The sequence below is a fragment of the Canis lupus genome, chromosome 18, assembly GCF_003254725.2.
Source record: "Canis lupus dingo isolate Sandy chromosome 18, ASM325472v2, whole genome shotgun sequence".
NCBI lineage: Eukaryota > Metazoa > Chordata > Mammalia > Carnivora > Canidae > Canis > Canis lupus.
In genome coordinates this window covers 35,916,001-35,931,599 of record NC_064260.1, presented here as the reverse complement: position 1 = coordinate 35,931,599, position 15,599 = coordinate 35,916,001, and the positions used below count along the sequence as shown (strand labels likewise).

At 34.8% G+C, this 15,599-nt stretch overlaps 2 protein-coding genes across 19 annotated transcripts in view; one reads left to right on the top strand and one right to left on the bottom strand.

The window, feature by feature from the left end:
- DNAJC24 (DnaJ heat shock protein family (Hsp40) member C24) overlaps positions 1-15,599 on the top strand; it is a 91,413-nt gene that overhangs the window by 58,082 nt on the left and 17,732 nt on the right. For 5 of the 12 annotated variants that reach the window (XM_025452372.3, XM_025452366.3, XM_049096675.1 and 2 more), the window contains one exon: positions 1,399-3,847. The exons of 3 other annotated variants lie outside the window; for them this stretch is intronic. In XM_025452372.3, coding sequence (XP_025308157.1) covers positions 1,399-1,529 — 131 coding nt within the window. In that variant the 3' untranslated portion in view covers positions 1,530-3,847. Of the gene's footprint in view, positions 1-1,398; positions 3,848-4,037; positions 4,373-4,562; positions 4,654-4,750; positions 5,508-15,599 lie in introns of those variants that run through there. 4 more of the 12 variants (XR_007403637.1, XR_007403638.1, XR_004806671.2 and 1 more) reach the window with 4 other exon arrangements.
- Positions 2,721-15,599, bottom strand: part of IMMP1L (inner mitochondrial membrane peptidase subunit 1) — an 82,610-nt gene continuing 69,731 nt past the window's right edge. For all 7 annotated transcript variants that reach the window (XM_025452361.3, XM_025452365.3, XM_025452364.3 and 4 more), the window contains 2 exons: positions 4,079-4,189; positions 2,721-3,194 (listed from right to left, as the gene is read on the bottom strand). In XM_025452361.3, the coding sequence (XP_025308146.1) occupies positions 3,126-3,194; positions 4,079-4,189 (180 nt within the window). In that variant the 3' untranslated portion in view covers positions 2,721-3,125. The remainder of the gene's footprint in view (positions 3,195-4,078; positions 4,190-15,599) is intronic.

Sequence of the window (15,599 nt, the reverse complement as noted above, 5' to 3'; positions counted from 1 at the left end):
GGTTATTTTGTCTTGAGTGTATTTAAAATGATTTCTGTGAAGATATCACTTTGTTAAGTGATAGAATAATAGAAGAAGCAACGTAACAAGATGTGAATTTTTAGTGAGCATTAACATTTGGAATAATCTATGACAAAACTCCACAGTAGCCCATGGTGGCCTCTGCATCATTTACTGAGCACATGTCACCTCAAATTGTTTCTCAGTGTTCACTGAGGTGGTAAAAAAACAAGAGGGAGATTTAGCTTAAGAAAACCAATGGTTAGAATATGTACATTTTTAGACAATAATAAAACGATTCACTTTTGAAAGCATCCTCTACTATAATATATATGATTGGCTCAGACAGGAAAGATGTTACTTAGCATTTTAAAATTAAAGCTTAAATTATTTTTCTTTATGGGCAAAAAAGGCATTGTAATGAAAAATAAGAAAGATTGGGTGAATGAATTACTTCCTTACTGGTAAAAGAAACATGTAAAGTTGGCTTGTTAATTTTTCCAAAGGTGAATTTGATTAGAGAACAAATATAAAGCAGTTGAATTTTTTTTTTAGTGACATATGATGAAATCTGAGTGTTAAAAAATGAAGTTTGAGAACTGAATGAAGATATTTGATGTATCTCTAATAAAAAGTTATGACTGTAGTACAGTAAGGTGATCAGGACTTTTCTTTGATAGTCACTTCATAGTGCCAGAAATGGAATGACCAGTGGATCAGAGATTGTTTCAAAAGGACATGAGCATTTCAGCTTCCCAAGAAGATAGTAGACTTACTAATTTCCACCATAAGTAGGCTAAATGTTGTGCCATAATCCCTTCTATTGGGTATCTCACATAATGGAAATAGTTATACTAGAACAGAGTATTTAAATGTTGAATGTGATAAACAGTTAAATTAGAGTTTTCTCTAAAAGAATATACTCTAGGCAAAAGCATTTTGCCTTACAGGAAAACATGTAGGGCTGTTTGTCTCTTTCCTTCACAGTAGTATTTTGGACGAATACATTGTTGAGAGGAATGTAAAATTTATATGGATTTTGGACGAATACATTGTTGAGAGGAATATAAAATTTATATGGATCTATAGAAAACAGTAGACTTTAAGGAAATGTCTTGGGTCGCTTCTGAGTATCTGTTCTCCTCAAGATCTTTAGGCTGTTGATTCATAGCTTTAGTCCTCTACAGAACAAGATTCTTTGGTACATAATTTTTAGAAACACTGCCCCATACAAGAAGTTTTTTAGGTTCTCATTTAAATATGTTTTATACTTACTGAATGTCTTTCTGTTTTGCAGTTTCTAAGAGATGAACTGCATTTTCAACACCTTTTTAAAAATGTTACTTAGAAGCATTGGAGGCATTATTTTGGTCTTTTTTTTTTTTTTTTTTTAAACAGATGATCACTCTTTTTCTCTGAGTTGCCGATGTGGTGGAAAATACAGTGTTTCCAAGGATGAAGCAGAAGAAGTTACCCTGATTTCTTGTGATACATGTTCACTAATTATAGAACTCCTTCATTATGGCTGAAATTGTTCACTAAGTGGGATCCTTTAACTGTGTATTCAGACACATTGAAGAGAGCCCATTCAAGTAAATGTATAAAGCTGATAAAAAAGGAGGATTCTTTTTTTTTGTCAGCTCTTTTATTTGTAGACAAAGTATAAGACTGTCAAGCAAGGGCCACCCCAGATTAATAGAAAATTAATTTAGTTATTTATATGTATTTATAATTTATATTTATAAATCAGCCCAAAAGGGACTTGAATTATAAATTATATTTTGTGAATTCCCGTTTGAGAACTTTGTTATTTGGTCCATTTTTCTCCTTGGTACAAAAATAAGAATTTTCCTTTTCTTTAAGCATGTCCCCTCTTGTAATGGGTCACAGTATCATCATGTTCCTTTATAGTTAGTAAGTTTCTGAAGTAACAGGACATTTCTAGCTGCTAAAGTCATGGGCGTATTGTACAAGTATCTCAAAGTCTCAGGTCATTAGGAGTAAATTAGAATCTTTGTTGAGTATCCTATCAGCCTAGTTCTCCCATAATAAGGGCTAGATATGGATATTCATGAAGTTATTTCAAAGTTAATAAAGAAGGTAAAGTGGCAACTACCAAAAGGATAGCTTTGGAGTCAAGAGTCAAAACACTTGACTCCAGTTCTGGCACTGTATGTCCAGATTCTTTGTGTGGCTATGTTAAAGTGAGTAAGGCTTGAACACTCTCATCTGCTACTTTAAATGTAACTGAGGAAATGGTAGCTTTTAAAAAATTGTTTTTTTAAAGGTTTTATTTATTTATTCATGAGGGACACACAGAGAGGCAGAGACATAGGCAGAGGGAGAAGCAGGTTTCGTGCTGGAAGCCCGATGTGGGACTTGATCCAGGAACCCCAGGATCGCACCCTGAGCCTAAGGCAGACGCTCAACCACTGAGCCACCCGGGCGTCCCCCCAAAAAATAGTTTGAAACATGAATTACTTTCCTTTTTATTGCAAAGTACTAATTATTAATTCTTGTATTTATGAATAAGGACCCACTGTGTTATTGGTATGATCAAAGGGATATGTATAATGTTATTATAATGGACTAACGATTTTATTTTTCTCTATATTTGATACTCTATGTACAGTATAAGTCAGAACTCGTTAAAAAAAGGAAGAATCCTTTATGGGATCACTGGAACTTTATTACTTAATTTCAAATGAGTGAACCAAACATGTGACTAAACAGCTTTTTATTAGGTCGAACTCATGGTATTTACCATTGTTTTGTACTTACAAGACTGGTTACTACTCTGACTTGTAAATGTAGCAAAAGTACAAGGCATATTCAAGAAAAGATGACTCATAGCTATAAAACCAAAAATTCAAAAGTGAGGTTGTCATCCAGGTTTTTTCCTTAAAAATCTTTTTATATCACAAAATATAGATAACTTATTTTGGATTACATTTTTATCCATCTATTTGGAACTAATAGAGCTTGTGGTTTGTGTCGCTTATTCTTTACATTTAACAATTAAAAATGACTAAAACTAAATAGCAAATAGTTTATTAGTAAGTACATGGTTTCAGTGGCAATAATAAATTCACTTGAATAGGAGAGAATAGTCAAAAGAATAAATGCTAATCATCAGAAAATCTGTGGCCATTAGGACTGTCACGTAGAAATCCAAAATCACTCAGAGGCCAAATCTGTAAAATTAAAATGTGATTGAAGACAATTAATGAAAGTTTTGTATCCTCATCATATTCCCCTTTTTTATTCAACCCTTTTCTCTATGCCATATAATTAAACACTTTCTCCTTATTTTCCTTATTTTTTAGTCAAGAACAAATTCTCTATATCAAAATAAGACTTTAGAAAGTAAACTTGTATATGTATGTATTTAAACTCCAAAGTATGGAACACTGATATTCTACAAGAAATTATGTATGTGTGGTATATGAATATGTAGGAGTATGTGTGTCTGTGTTTTCTTTTACTACCCTCAAAATGAAGTATAAACCTAAGTATTTGAATATAATATCTGCATATGTGCAAAGAATCCTGCAAATTATCTGACAGCCCCAGGTATTCATGTGTTTTTCTTCTTATTGCTTGTGGCGAAAAGGAGGAGCCAGTGAAAATAATCATCTGTCCTAACAGTCCTACATTTATTGTAACAATGGTAAGTCCATTACTCAATGTACTTCACTGGGATATTCCTGTTTAACAGTGTTGTTTGACTACACTGCTCTTCCGCAAATATATATTAATATATGCCTGAGATGTGAATATAGTTGGAAAAATTGTATGAGAAAGAATTGAATTCTAGAGATTTAAATTAAAGGCTTCTTATAGCTAAGACAGTTTGAACTTTATTATTCAAACAAAAAAATTACTCTTAATTACTTGTCTCAGTGGGGAAAAGGGTAATGTTTACAGCTGTGAATGAAGGCCAGCATGTCCATAAAATGCAATCACTGCAACAGTTAAGTCCACTGACAGCCTGAAAATTTCAAAATTCATTTAGATATTGTTTCTTTTTTTCCCAGCTCAGAGAAGAAAACCTTGTGTTTTAAGCAGAAAATAATACCTTGAAAAAGATACGTCCTCTTATTAGTCCATATGGAATAGGTCCATAATACCTGGAATCTGTAGAATTCTGTAGATTATCACCTTCTAACCAAACATGACCTGTCGGCACCTAGAATTAGAGAAAGCAGCCCCTTTAAAAAAAGAAAAAACAAACAAATTTGGGGACTATAAATAAAAAAGCATGTCTTCTGATCATAGGGAGAAATATCGTAGAGCTCTTATTTATAAAATACATACCCTATGATTTGTATTTTTGCTTTTGTTTCTTGCACAATAAAATATATTTACCAAATATTAGTAAAGTTTTCAGTATTTTAAAAGACCTATCTTTTTTTGCCACATGGTTCGCAAACATTAATTTGTTACACAAACCCCAAACTGAGGTTATAAGAGATCAAAACAGTGTGACAGGGTCATTAATTTAATAGACTTCAAAAGAGGTCATTAGGATGCTGACTGAAAATGTGCCCTCCTGTCTCTAGAACAGCAGAAGCAGGGCAGCCACTCACTCAGCAACATCCTGGGGCCAGTACCAAGGCCAGACCTATTAGAGTGCTCGTGATGAACTAAATGGTAATTGATTGTGACATCAATTACAAATAATCTCATCATTTTATTGGAGTGGGCTTGTCAGAATTCTAATTAAGATCCCTGTTCTGCCTTTGTACAGGCCATATCTTCAGTGCATTATACTTCAATAATGACCATCAGGAACTAGAAGGGCCTATTATAAAATCATCAGTTGTAAAATTAATGATGGTGACCTTCTATTAAATTGAAAGATCCTATCTCCTATGTGTCCTATGTATAAACTGATAAATAACGTGTTTACGTTTTTATTCAACATCAACCATAAGAGTATTTAGAACATGCTACTTTAAAAAGATGCACTCTGTGATATGAAACATTTGTCCATTAATCTGTTCCATATACACCTAACAAATTACTCTGCAGCAATAATCCTTAAAGTAGCATTTTACAAGTTATCTTACAGTTTTTGTTACGTAAGTTGAATTACTGAACAGACCAAAATGATCTACTGTGAAGGAATTTATTTTCACTTTTCTTTTAACTGGCTATTATTTGGGGACCTTAGTGAAGAAAAATACTCCTACTGGGTTAACTAAGAAATGACTGCAGTTTTACAAAATGTTAAAAACTATTTCTTTTTAAAGACTTGATATTTTAGAGTAGTTTTAGGTTCACAGCATGACTGAGAGGAGGGTATGGAGATTTCCCACCAATCTCCTGCCCCCACACATGCATAACCTCCCCCACTCTTAACATCCCCTACCACAGTGTATATTCATTATACTTGCTGAACCCACATCAACATCATAATTATTCAAAGTCCAAAGTTAACTTTAGGGTTCACTCTTGGTGTTGTAAATTCTATGGGTTTGGATAAATGTATAACATGTATCCATCATTATAGTATCAGAGTATCTTCATTGCCCTAAAAATCCTGTGTGATGTACCTGTTATTCATGTCTCAAGACCCTCACAACCCCCCCCCAATATTACCTTCTACAAAAACAAATGTATATAAGCATGTAAAATCCGAATTTCTTTCTTTTTTTTAAAGATGTATTTATTTATTCATGAGAGACACAGAGAGAGAGGCAGAGACACAGGCAGAGGGAGAAGCAGGCTCCATGCAGGGTCTCCAGGATCCCGCCCTGGGCTGCAGGCGGCGCTAAACCGCTGAGCCACCTGGGCTGCCCATCCTTTTTTTTTTATTTTTTTTTTTATTTTATTTTTTTTAATTTTTTTATTTATTTATGATAGTCACAGAGAGAGAGAGAGAGAGAGGCGCAGAGACACAGGCAGAGGGAGAAGCAGGCTCCATGCACCGAGAGCCCGACGTGGGATTCGATCCCGGGTCTCCAGGATCGCGCCCTGGGCCAAAGGCAGGCACCAAACCGCTGCGCCACCCAGGGATCCCCATCCTTTTTTTTTTAAATCCGAATTTCACTTTACATTAGAGACTATATAATTTTGGAATTTCTTATGTAGAAATATTTGCCCAAAAAAAATCAATTATTTTCATTTAGATATACTTAAATGTTAAATCTATTTGTAGGGAAAGAACTTAAGTTTCCTGAAAAGAGTATCAGATGTGATAAGATCACTCTTATTAGTGGAACTAGTTACAGATTTTAGGGCCAAAAGCAAGACTAATTCCTATCTACATAAGTGGATTTATGAGCAGTGAAGCTTAATATTGCTCAGGTAGAAAAATGAACCCATCTAAGGTCAGATGAAAAAAAGGAAAGAGCGTATTTGGAAAAGCCAGCTATCAACAGTCTCAAGTGCCACTATGAGAGAAGCTATGGGATATCTTATGTTTAAATTTCCATAGTTTCTCCTTAATATGTGTTTGTTTCTGAGTTCTAAAACTAGGTAATAGGGGATCCCTGGGTGGCTCGGTGGTTTGGCGCCTGCCTTTGGCCCAGGGCGCGATTCTGGGGTCCCGGGATCAAGTCCTGCGTCGGGGTCCCAGATCGAGTCCCGCGTCGGGCTCCCGGCGTGGAGCCTGCTTCTCCCTCCTCATGTGTCTCTGCCTCTCTCAATCTCTGTGTCTATCATGAATAAATAAATAAATCTTAAAAAATTTTTTTTTAAAAAGGTAATAAACAGGATCCAGTATACATTCCATTTCTTCATGAAGCATTCCCCAACCTTGCCTGCCTACACCAAATATCCTTAACTGTTTAGAGCACTTAACCATATAAAGTCTGCCCTGCCCTGGGGCCCTGGATTATAACCTCTTACTAACCTGTTTGGCTTTTGTTTAAGTCTACTATTTTATGACCACATAAGCTAATAGAGAGTAATCACATCATGATCTTAATTCTATACAACACCTAAGCCAAAACTGGAACTCAGATATTTGGTGATAATATTAATGTAAGTAAAAATTCTTGTAAAGCACAATCACTTTTGTATGACCTAAGTTTCTTCCAAATTAGCAAAATAAAGTGACAAAGTGTAATCTCTGGTACAATAAAATTAACAGGTATAGAAAGAATCTGCTAAGAGAAACCCAGAACATTTTACCAGAAGTTTTTGGAAGAGTATGACCCAGGGGATCCTGACCTTGTTCTTGATCACAAGCAGTGGAACATAGGAAGTCAATAGTAGTGCAAACCAGTATATATGCGGTTTACTTAATTAAAGGACAAAACAAAATTCCACTGACTCTTAAAACCACCTGTGAAGTACTATTATTGATAGAAGTAGGTTCAAATATGGGACATGCTAGCTCCCATTTATCTGAAGCCTATACATTCTAATAGCCATGCAGCCATTTATATATCCTCTACATTTCATATACTTCAATGCTTGATATAAAATACACAAATCAAGGAAACCACCTCATCACTGCCTTAACCTGTCAGTTACTCAGTTTCCAGTAAAAAATTCATAATGAAATTATTACACTGAATTTTGGTAATACAGTTTAAAAAACAATTTTTAGAGGTATACTTTATATACAATAAGTGAATACATATTTCAGGTTTGACACCAGTTTTGGAAAATGTGTACACCTATGTAAACTTCTAATCCCAATCAAGATGTAGGACATTTTTATCATGCTAGAAAGTTCCCCCCTCTGCCAGTCAACCTCCTATACCTGGTACCAGGCAACTAGTGAGATCTGTTACTAGAAACGAGTTTTTACCTGTTTCTAAATTGCATATAAACAAGACTGTACTGTACAGATTTTTGTGTCTGGCTTTTGTTCATTTTTTTAATGATTAATCCAGTTGCATGTATCAGTCATTCATTCCTTTTTCTTTCTAAGTAGTATGCTATCATAAATCACAATGATTGCCCATCAATCTGTTGATGGATATTTTTCTTTGCAGTTGGCTGTTAATTACTTCAGGCGTACTATAAGGCATGATATTCTGGGATCTCCGTTGAATGTGTTGGATATTCAGTGAGCTCCGTCCACTTTGGCTTCCCTCAACCCTGTGTGAGCTCTGGGAATTGCTGAACTCCCCACTCATTCTTTGCTCAGTCTCTAGGTTTCACTATTAAGCAGGCAAAATTTAGTACTCAGCTCAAAAGCCAAACGAGCACGTGAGGAGATGGGTGATCATTTGGTAGCTGTTTTCCCAGGTAGTTTGATCCATTACGTTCCAACCACTTATACTTCCCTCTATCTCAATCTCTGTCTCTCCAACTCAGCAAAACCACTGTGCTTGAATTTTACCTCAGTACCTTCTGAAAGACCTGACTTACAACAGAAATTGGCGCAAGTATAGGGCTTGCCTTGTCTCCCCTTTTAGGGCTCCATCCCATACTTCTGCTGCGCAATCTCTTGACAACAGTTGTTTCACATTTTTGTCCAATTTTCTAGTTCTTTATGGCAGGATGGCAAGTTCAGCCTCAGGTACGTCATCATTACCAGAAACAAATTATCTAATTTTTAAGTCTTTATTATTTTTCTTAGCATACCTCATAACAATATGAAGAGAATCCTTTTGGTAAGAACTGAAAGTTTTGATGTAAGTTAAGGGTGCCTTTGGCATCTCCACCTTGTGTCCCTTTCACTTGCATCCCATGCATGGTTTTGTTCTACCCTTTCCCTATCAAAATCTCTAGAAAAGATCTAACAAACTCAGCACACAATTATGTATAAATAAGGAAGGTTCACTATGGTATTGCTTGTATCTCAAAATTGGCAAAAGCATAAATATTCCTCAGTAGGTAGGGATTAGATAAAATATGGTTTATATAATAGTAAACAGCTGGTTAAAAAAACCTAGTAGATTTACATGAATACCACCAATGAAAAAAGTAAGTTGCAGGGCAATATGTATAAATATTTAAAAGAAATCCACAAAACCTATATATTTCAAAATTTATATTTTTATGGCCAAGTATACACTACTAAGATAAATTAAAAATATATAAATCTTCAACTTACCATGGAGTTATGTCCCAGTAAACCCATCATTAGTTGAAATTATAGTTGACTCTTGAACACAGAGGTTGGGGTGCTAACCCCTTTAGTCGAAAATTCACATATACATTCTGTCTCCCCAAAAACTTAACTATTAATAATCTGTAGACAGGAAGCCTCACTATGGACATAGTTGATTAACACAAATTTTATGTGTTATATGTATTATATACTGTATTCTTAAAATAAGCTAGAGAAAAAATGTTCAGAAAAATCTAAGGACAAAAAAATAGAATTACTGTACTATAATATAAAAAATCCACATATACATGGACCCATGCATGCAGTTCAAATCCCTGTTGTTCAAGGGCCAACTGTATTGTAAGTCAAAAATGCATTTAATATACCTAACCTACCAGACATCATAGTTTATTTAGCCTAGCCCACAATAAATGTGCTTATAACACTAATGCTAGCCTGCACTTGAGCAAAATCACCTAACACAAGCCTATTTTATAATAAAATGCAGAATATCTTAAGTAATTTATTGAACACTGAAAGAAAATGAAAAACAGAATGGCTGTATGGGTTCAGGATGGTTGGTTGTAAATGGGTCACTTTACCCTCCTGATTGCACGGGTAACTGGAAGCTGTAGCTCACTTGCTACCCAGCAACACGAGAGTATATTGCATATCAGGCCAGGAAAAGGTCAAAATTCAAAATCTAAAGTACAATTTCTACTGAGTATGTATCACTTTTGGCAGTACAATAAAGTAAAAAAAAAAAATCTTAAGTCAAAACATCATAAATTAGGGGCCTTCTGTGTATACACACACACACACGTATTTATGCTTATTCTTTCAAGTGATACTTGTACTTTTTAAGAACACTGTCCATCACGATACAGGTTAGGAAGAGCTTTGTTGAATTAGAAAATTTTTTTTTTGCCTTTGGTAGTGTAGAAACAAGACCTAAACTCCAGTCTACATAGGAGGTTCTACATCTTTGTATAGTACAAGTAAATGACTGCAATTAGCGGTATTGTCACCAGATCTCTGGATAACTAAAATATTTGTCTAGCTAAGAATTCCTTTCTTTAGATAAATGTAAAGTACAACACATTTTTGTTATGGGTCCAAAATTCAGAACCTGACCTTTCTGGTATAAGGCAAGAAATAGAACAGAAATTTTCTAACTCAAAATGTAGTTATTGTCTGGGATTAACCTTTTGGTTATCACTAAATTGGAAAGTCAAGCCAGAAAAGAGAAAGAAAACCCAGAGCAATATTATAATATTAATATATTAAACTGTAGTTTAAAATATAGAAAGAACTCCATTAAACTCATTTATAATAAATGTTAGCAAATTACCAAAAATGGAAACCCTAATACTGTGCCTTAGTTTATTACTTCTTATAACCAAAGCTTTAAATGGTTAGATTACTTTTCCTTTTCATACTTTTGTAAATCTGTCATGCCAACCTGAGTGAATTTGTGAAACTGAATAAGAATATATGAATATGTTTATAATGAATACCACATAGAAATTTTTACTTTGGCTCTAATCTGAATTTTCTCAGCGCCTCAGAACTAACTTTAAGGGCTAAATTTTAAGGCATTAAAAACCCTTAAATCATTCTTGTTTTTCCTCTTTACGTCAGAGGTTTACTCCCTGATGTATGATAAAAACTAATCTCAGGGCTGGACAAAAGAATCAAGCCTCTAGTTCTTAACTATACTTACTGAGGTCTAGTTAAGTGCCTCCTTTATAGTACAAGCAACAAATGTAATTGCCTCCTGGCCCGCGGGTGTCCATTTAACAAAAAGAGGCTTTGTGAACCAACCCACAGGTGTTACTTTTCTGGATTCAAGTGAAATCTGATGCAAGAGTCCACGATATCAGATAACACATTTAGTAAACTGCAATCAAACTCATTTATTTAAGCAAAAAATATCTAATTAAGAAAAACTTGCGACTGAAGAATAAGATATTTGTATGTCTGACCTTTCAAAAATTTCAAAAACCAGAAGATCCTAATAACAGGTTGATTTTTTTTTAAATTAACCTTTTGTTTGCCAGATATTTTATAATTTACAACCAACAAAGGTAGGGTGTGCGCCGGCCCTGCTACTACTCATGCCTCTTTAATGTTTCTAAAATGACTGTGAATGAAAAGGAAACAGTAGTTATGCAACAAAAATCATAAAGCCAAGAAGAGGGGCAAAGAATTTGGAATCCTTTTTTTGACATGATTATTTTTCCTTTTCCTGAATTATAAAGGAAAAGGAGAGGGACACACATTTTATGAAAGCAATCAAAGCCTTGTTTCTTTTTGGCAAAAGCAAATGGGGGTAATATATCAGTAACACTTTAATCTTAAGAGTATTTCATTTTCCACACATATTTTAAAGATTTTGTTTTGGGCCTCATGGAATGAAAAATGTGAAATATAAAAATGCATAATTTCCCTACCCTGGAAAAAAGTCCATATGATGAATGTAAATTTCATTTTACATGTCATTCTAACAATTAATGCCCATAAAGTTGTTTATGTTATTATCTTCCAGGTAATCTTGCAGGATCAAGTCAAATTACTATACCATTCTGTGGCTAATACATAGTCTGCTTTATCATGACTTACATAACCAAAATGCAGCCATGGTAAAATGCTGTGCACACAAACTACTGGAGAGAATAATTGGAAAATGAAATAATTTATTATATAGTTCTAAAAGATCTTCATAAAACTGGTATTAGTATGATTCATGCAAAAACAAAATTAGAAAACACCATTACAGTCAATAACCGTTGGGAGTTTACTCTTCTTATAACACCAATAGAAGCTAAAAACAAAGACATATATGTCAAAAAGGGATGCACTGAATCCTCCTAGAGGCAATCAAGTAGAAGAAGTTTTGATAACATAAGGCAGAGAAAACGCTACTAGTCTTTAAAAATATGGAAATGTCAAGTGTCAGTTATGAGTATCTTTGAAAGCAAAACTCAAGGAACAGTTTCACTAACATTCTATTTTCACTGACATTCTCCTTGTCACAACTTCTTGACCACATTTGTCGAGGATATCTGCAGTCCTGAAGGTGGTACTCTCAAATGCTAGATGCATGACAAAGGGATTAACATAGGATGAGGCATGGAACACTGATTATTTCAGTGGGTGCTATTTCTGTGTGGTCCTGATTCTTTTTCTTCCCATTTAAATTAGGACCTATTACTCTCATATCTGCATCATTCATGGGGACTATTATTGTCCTTGCCTACTTAAAAATGGTGCCACCTTGGGTTTATTAGCCAATTATCACCAAAGAAGAATTTCACGGAAGTTCCAATAGGCTGCAGCTCTGGCACTATAGTTTTGGTACTAGCCACGATGTGAATTCAGTATTATTAAAAAAGTACATTAATTGTAAACAGACTGCCATATTAATTATGTAGAAAAGACTACCATATTTATTCATTTAATAGGCATTGCAAGCATTATGTTTATTAAATATCAAATATTTAGGCTCTTCCTTATGAAGCATTCACTTCTTCACAACTCTCTACCAACTAGTTAGAAGGTATATGGAAGGGGAATGTGTTGGGACTGAAGCCAACAAATATGCCTTTCCATCACAGCCATCTAATATTAATGTACCCATCCTATAGTATTTTCTCCCTAGGATAATGGATTATTTTGCTCTGAGTTTCTTTTGTTCTATTTCTAATATAATTTGCCTGTTTTATTTTTGGATGGGTACTTAAAAGAAGCATCTTATATTTTAATTTCAAGACTATCTCTAACTTCATTTTAATATAGCCTAATGTACACTCTGGTTCTCAAATCCCGAAAGATGAGCTTAACTTAATGAAACATAAGGTATTTCAGAGAGTAGTAAATTGTAGTGGTAGGTATGTAAATAATGAGTTTTCTCATGCTCTCAGAAAAAGTCTAACCAGTGTAAAATCAGTTACATACCATATCTAATATTATGTTTCCATGAAAATTTTGATTCTTGAGACTTCAGATAATTCTTCTCAAAGTCAAAACTCATCCTTATATGGATTTATTCCTATAGATGAATGAATGTAGCTCTTTTCAATTTCCTACATCTCCTATACATAGTTGCTTCATAAAGAGATTGGCTAGAAAACTGATTTAACACTTGAAATGGTACTAGATAATAAAAGATCTGGGGTAGAAAGAGTCCATACTCTAATGAAGAAATAATTACAATAAAATATGTAGATCTGTTTTTATTTGATATTACTAATGCCTTAAAAAAACAAAACAGGATTATGTTGCAGGTTTTCAGCAGTTACTTCTTCTACCTGTGTTTTATTCATCAAAACCACAACTCTCATGCACCATACCCTGGAAGTTACTTAGAATGAAATCTAGCTTTGTGAATATAAATTTCCAAGTTAGGCAAGTGGATGACATATATTTTGTTTTTTTGCAATGATGTAAGAGAATACAAAGAGAATAGCTGAAGATTTTTTAAAAATATCATTGATCCAGATCTGAGGGCTGAGCACCAGAACGTTGTTTTAACTAAGAGACTGTGAAAACAAATTATGGACATCAAGGAGGCAATAGTACAGCATCCAAATGTCATTCTGGAAAAAGCACTTGTCTTTTTTCCCACCTCTTATAAAATTTAGTGTTTCTTAGGCTTATTAGATACGCTGTATCTTCTCTCCATTTCCCAAATTAACATCTCTCCCAGAATCTCATGTACCACTTACTCCTATTGCTAAAGCCTGAAACCTGGCTCAGTTTTAAGCTCTTCAATTCCATTTCTTCCAGCATTCAATTCTGTCTAGATAATCTTCTTCCAAACTTTGTACTTCTTTCCATTCTTAATGTTATCTTAATTATGTCCAATAGCCTCCAAACGTCCTCTCCTACTAGGAGTTTCTCCTAGTCCAAACCTTCCTCTATTAGTCTATACTAATATCAGAGTGATCTTTTATTTTTTTCTTTTAGAAGAATTTAATAACATTGGTTTTTTTTATAAGATATATATATGTATTTATTATTTTTAAAAGTTTTTATTTTAAGGGTGATTTTTTAAAAAACTAAGTCTGATAATGTTATTTCCCTGCTTGAGACAAAGAAGGAACTGAGTCCTGTTTACCTTTTCATTTTTATGTCTCTTCACTACCCACCCCTCCCCACTTTATGTTCCGGACATGAGAACTTCCTATTGGCAGCTGCCCAAAGCACAATGCTATACTCTCCCTTCTAGACCTTATGAATATGCTGTGTGCTTTGATCAACTCCTACTTAATCCTTTAGAATTTCAAGTCAGGTTTTACCTTCCCAGTCTGGAAAAACTTTATTGACCCCAGTCTGGATAAATAATGTTTTGTGTCTTATAGCACCGTGTATATAATTTATTGCATCATATTATAACATGATGGATTATATCATATGGCTCCTCCAACTTGGCTACAAGCTTCCAAAGCTGTACTGTCCATCATGGTATCTGCCAGTAATACATGTGGCCATTTAATTCTACATATTATATAAAATTCAAGTTCAGTTCCTCAGACACACCAGCCATATGTCCTGCGCTCAGCAGCCACAGATGCCTAGTGGTTATCATACTGGACAGCGCAGATACCGAATATCCCGTTTTTGCAGAAAGGTCTATGGTATAGCACTACAGGCAGAGACTTACCTATTCTCACATGCTTCTGGCCCTTAAGTGAGTGCTCAGTGTTTGTGGAATTAACAAATGCATGAATAAATAAAAGGAAAGTTGTGAAGTTAATGTCTGGTGAATTTTGCTCACCCCCCACGGCTTGCTGAGCGGCATTTAAGTCTTCTCTTCCACCCTCTGTTTCTGCCCTCTATGTTCATTGGCTCTAGCTGCTCCTGAGCACAGCGTCATTGAAGATGCTAAGTGCTGGGATCAGTTTGGGGTTGGGTACATTTGCACCCAGCGTCAGAAGTCCACAATCTATGTCAATTACACCTACTTTCACTTTTACATAGGAAGTCAGATCAAATTTCAAGTCTCTTCAGATGATAGAAAGTTTCTCTAATCCTTCCTGATTGAGAGATTCATACACACAATGTACAGGAAGTAGGTCAGAATCTTAAGTTTCATTTTAAAATTTTAAATTGCTCACCCTACAGTTTTAAGGAAAAAACTGTTGGTACTTCATGTGTAAGGATGCAGGCACTAACTATGTTTCCTACTCTTTTTTTTTTTTTAAATAGGGGGAGGTAGGGAGGAGCAGAGGGAGAGGGAGAGAGAATCTTAAGTAGGCTCTATGTCCAGTGTAGAGCCGGATGTGAGGCCCCATCTCCCAACCTTGTAATCATGGCCTACGCCAAAACCAAGAGTCAGATTTTTAACGACTGAGCCACCAGGTGCCCTGCCTGATTCCTACATTCTTAGAATAGTTATGAAAATTCTAATGCAAGAGGAAAGCACTCATAGGAGTAGGTCAGCAGTACAGTGGCTTGTAATGCCAACAGTTTCTTACTAATTTATAATCTTCAACTGTATGCATACCTACCTTTTTAAAAAAGATTTATTTATTTGAGAGAGAGCATGAGCAGGTGGTGTTGAGGGAGACGGGAGAGAGAA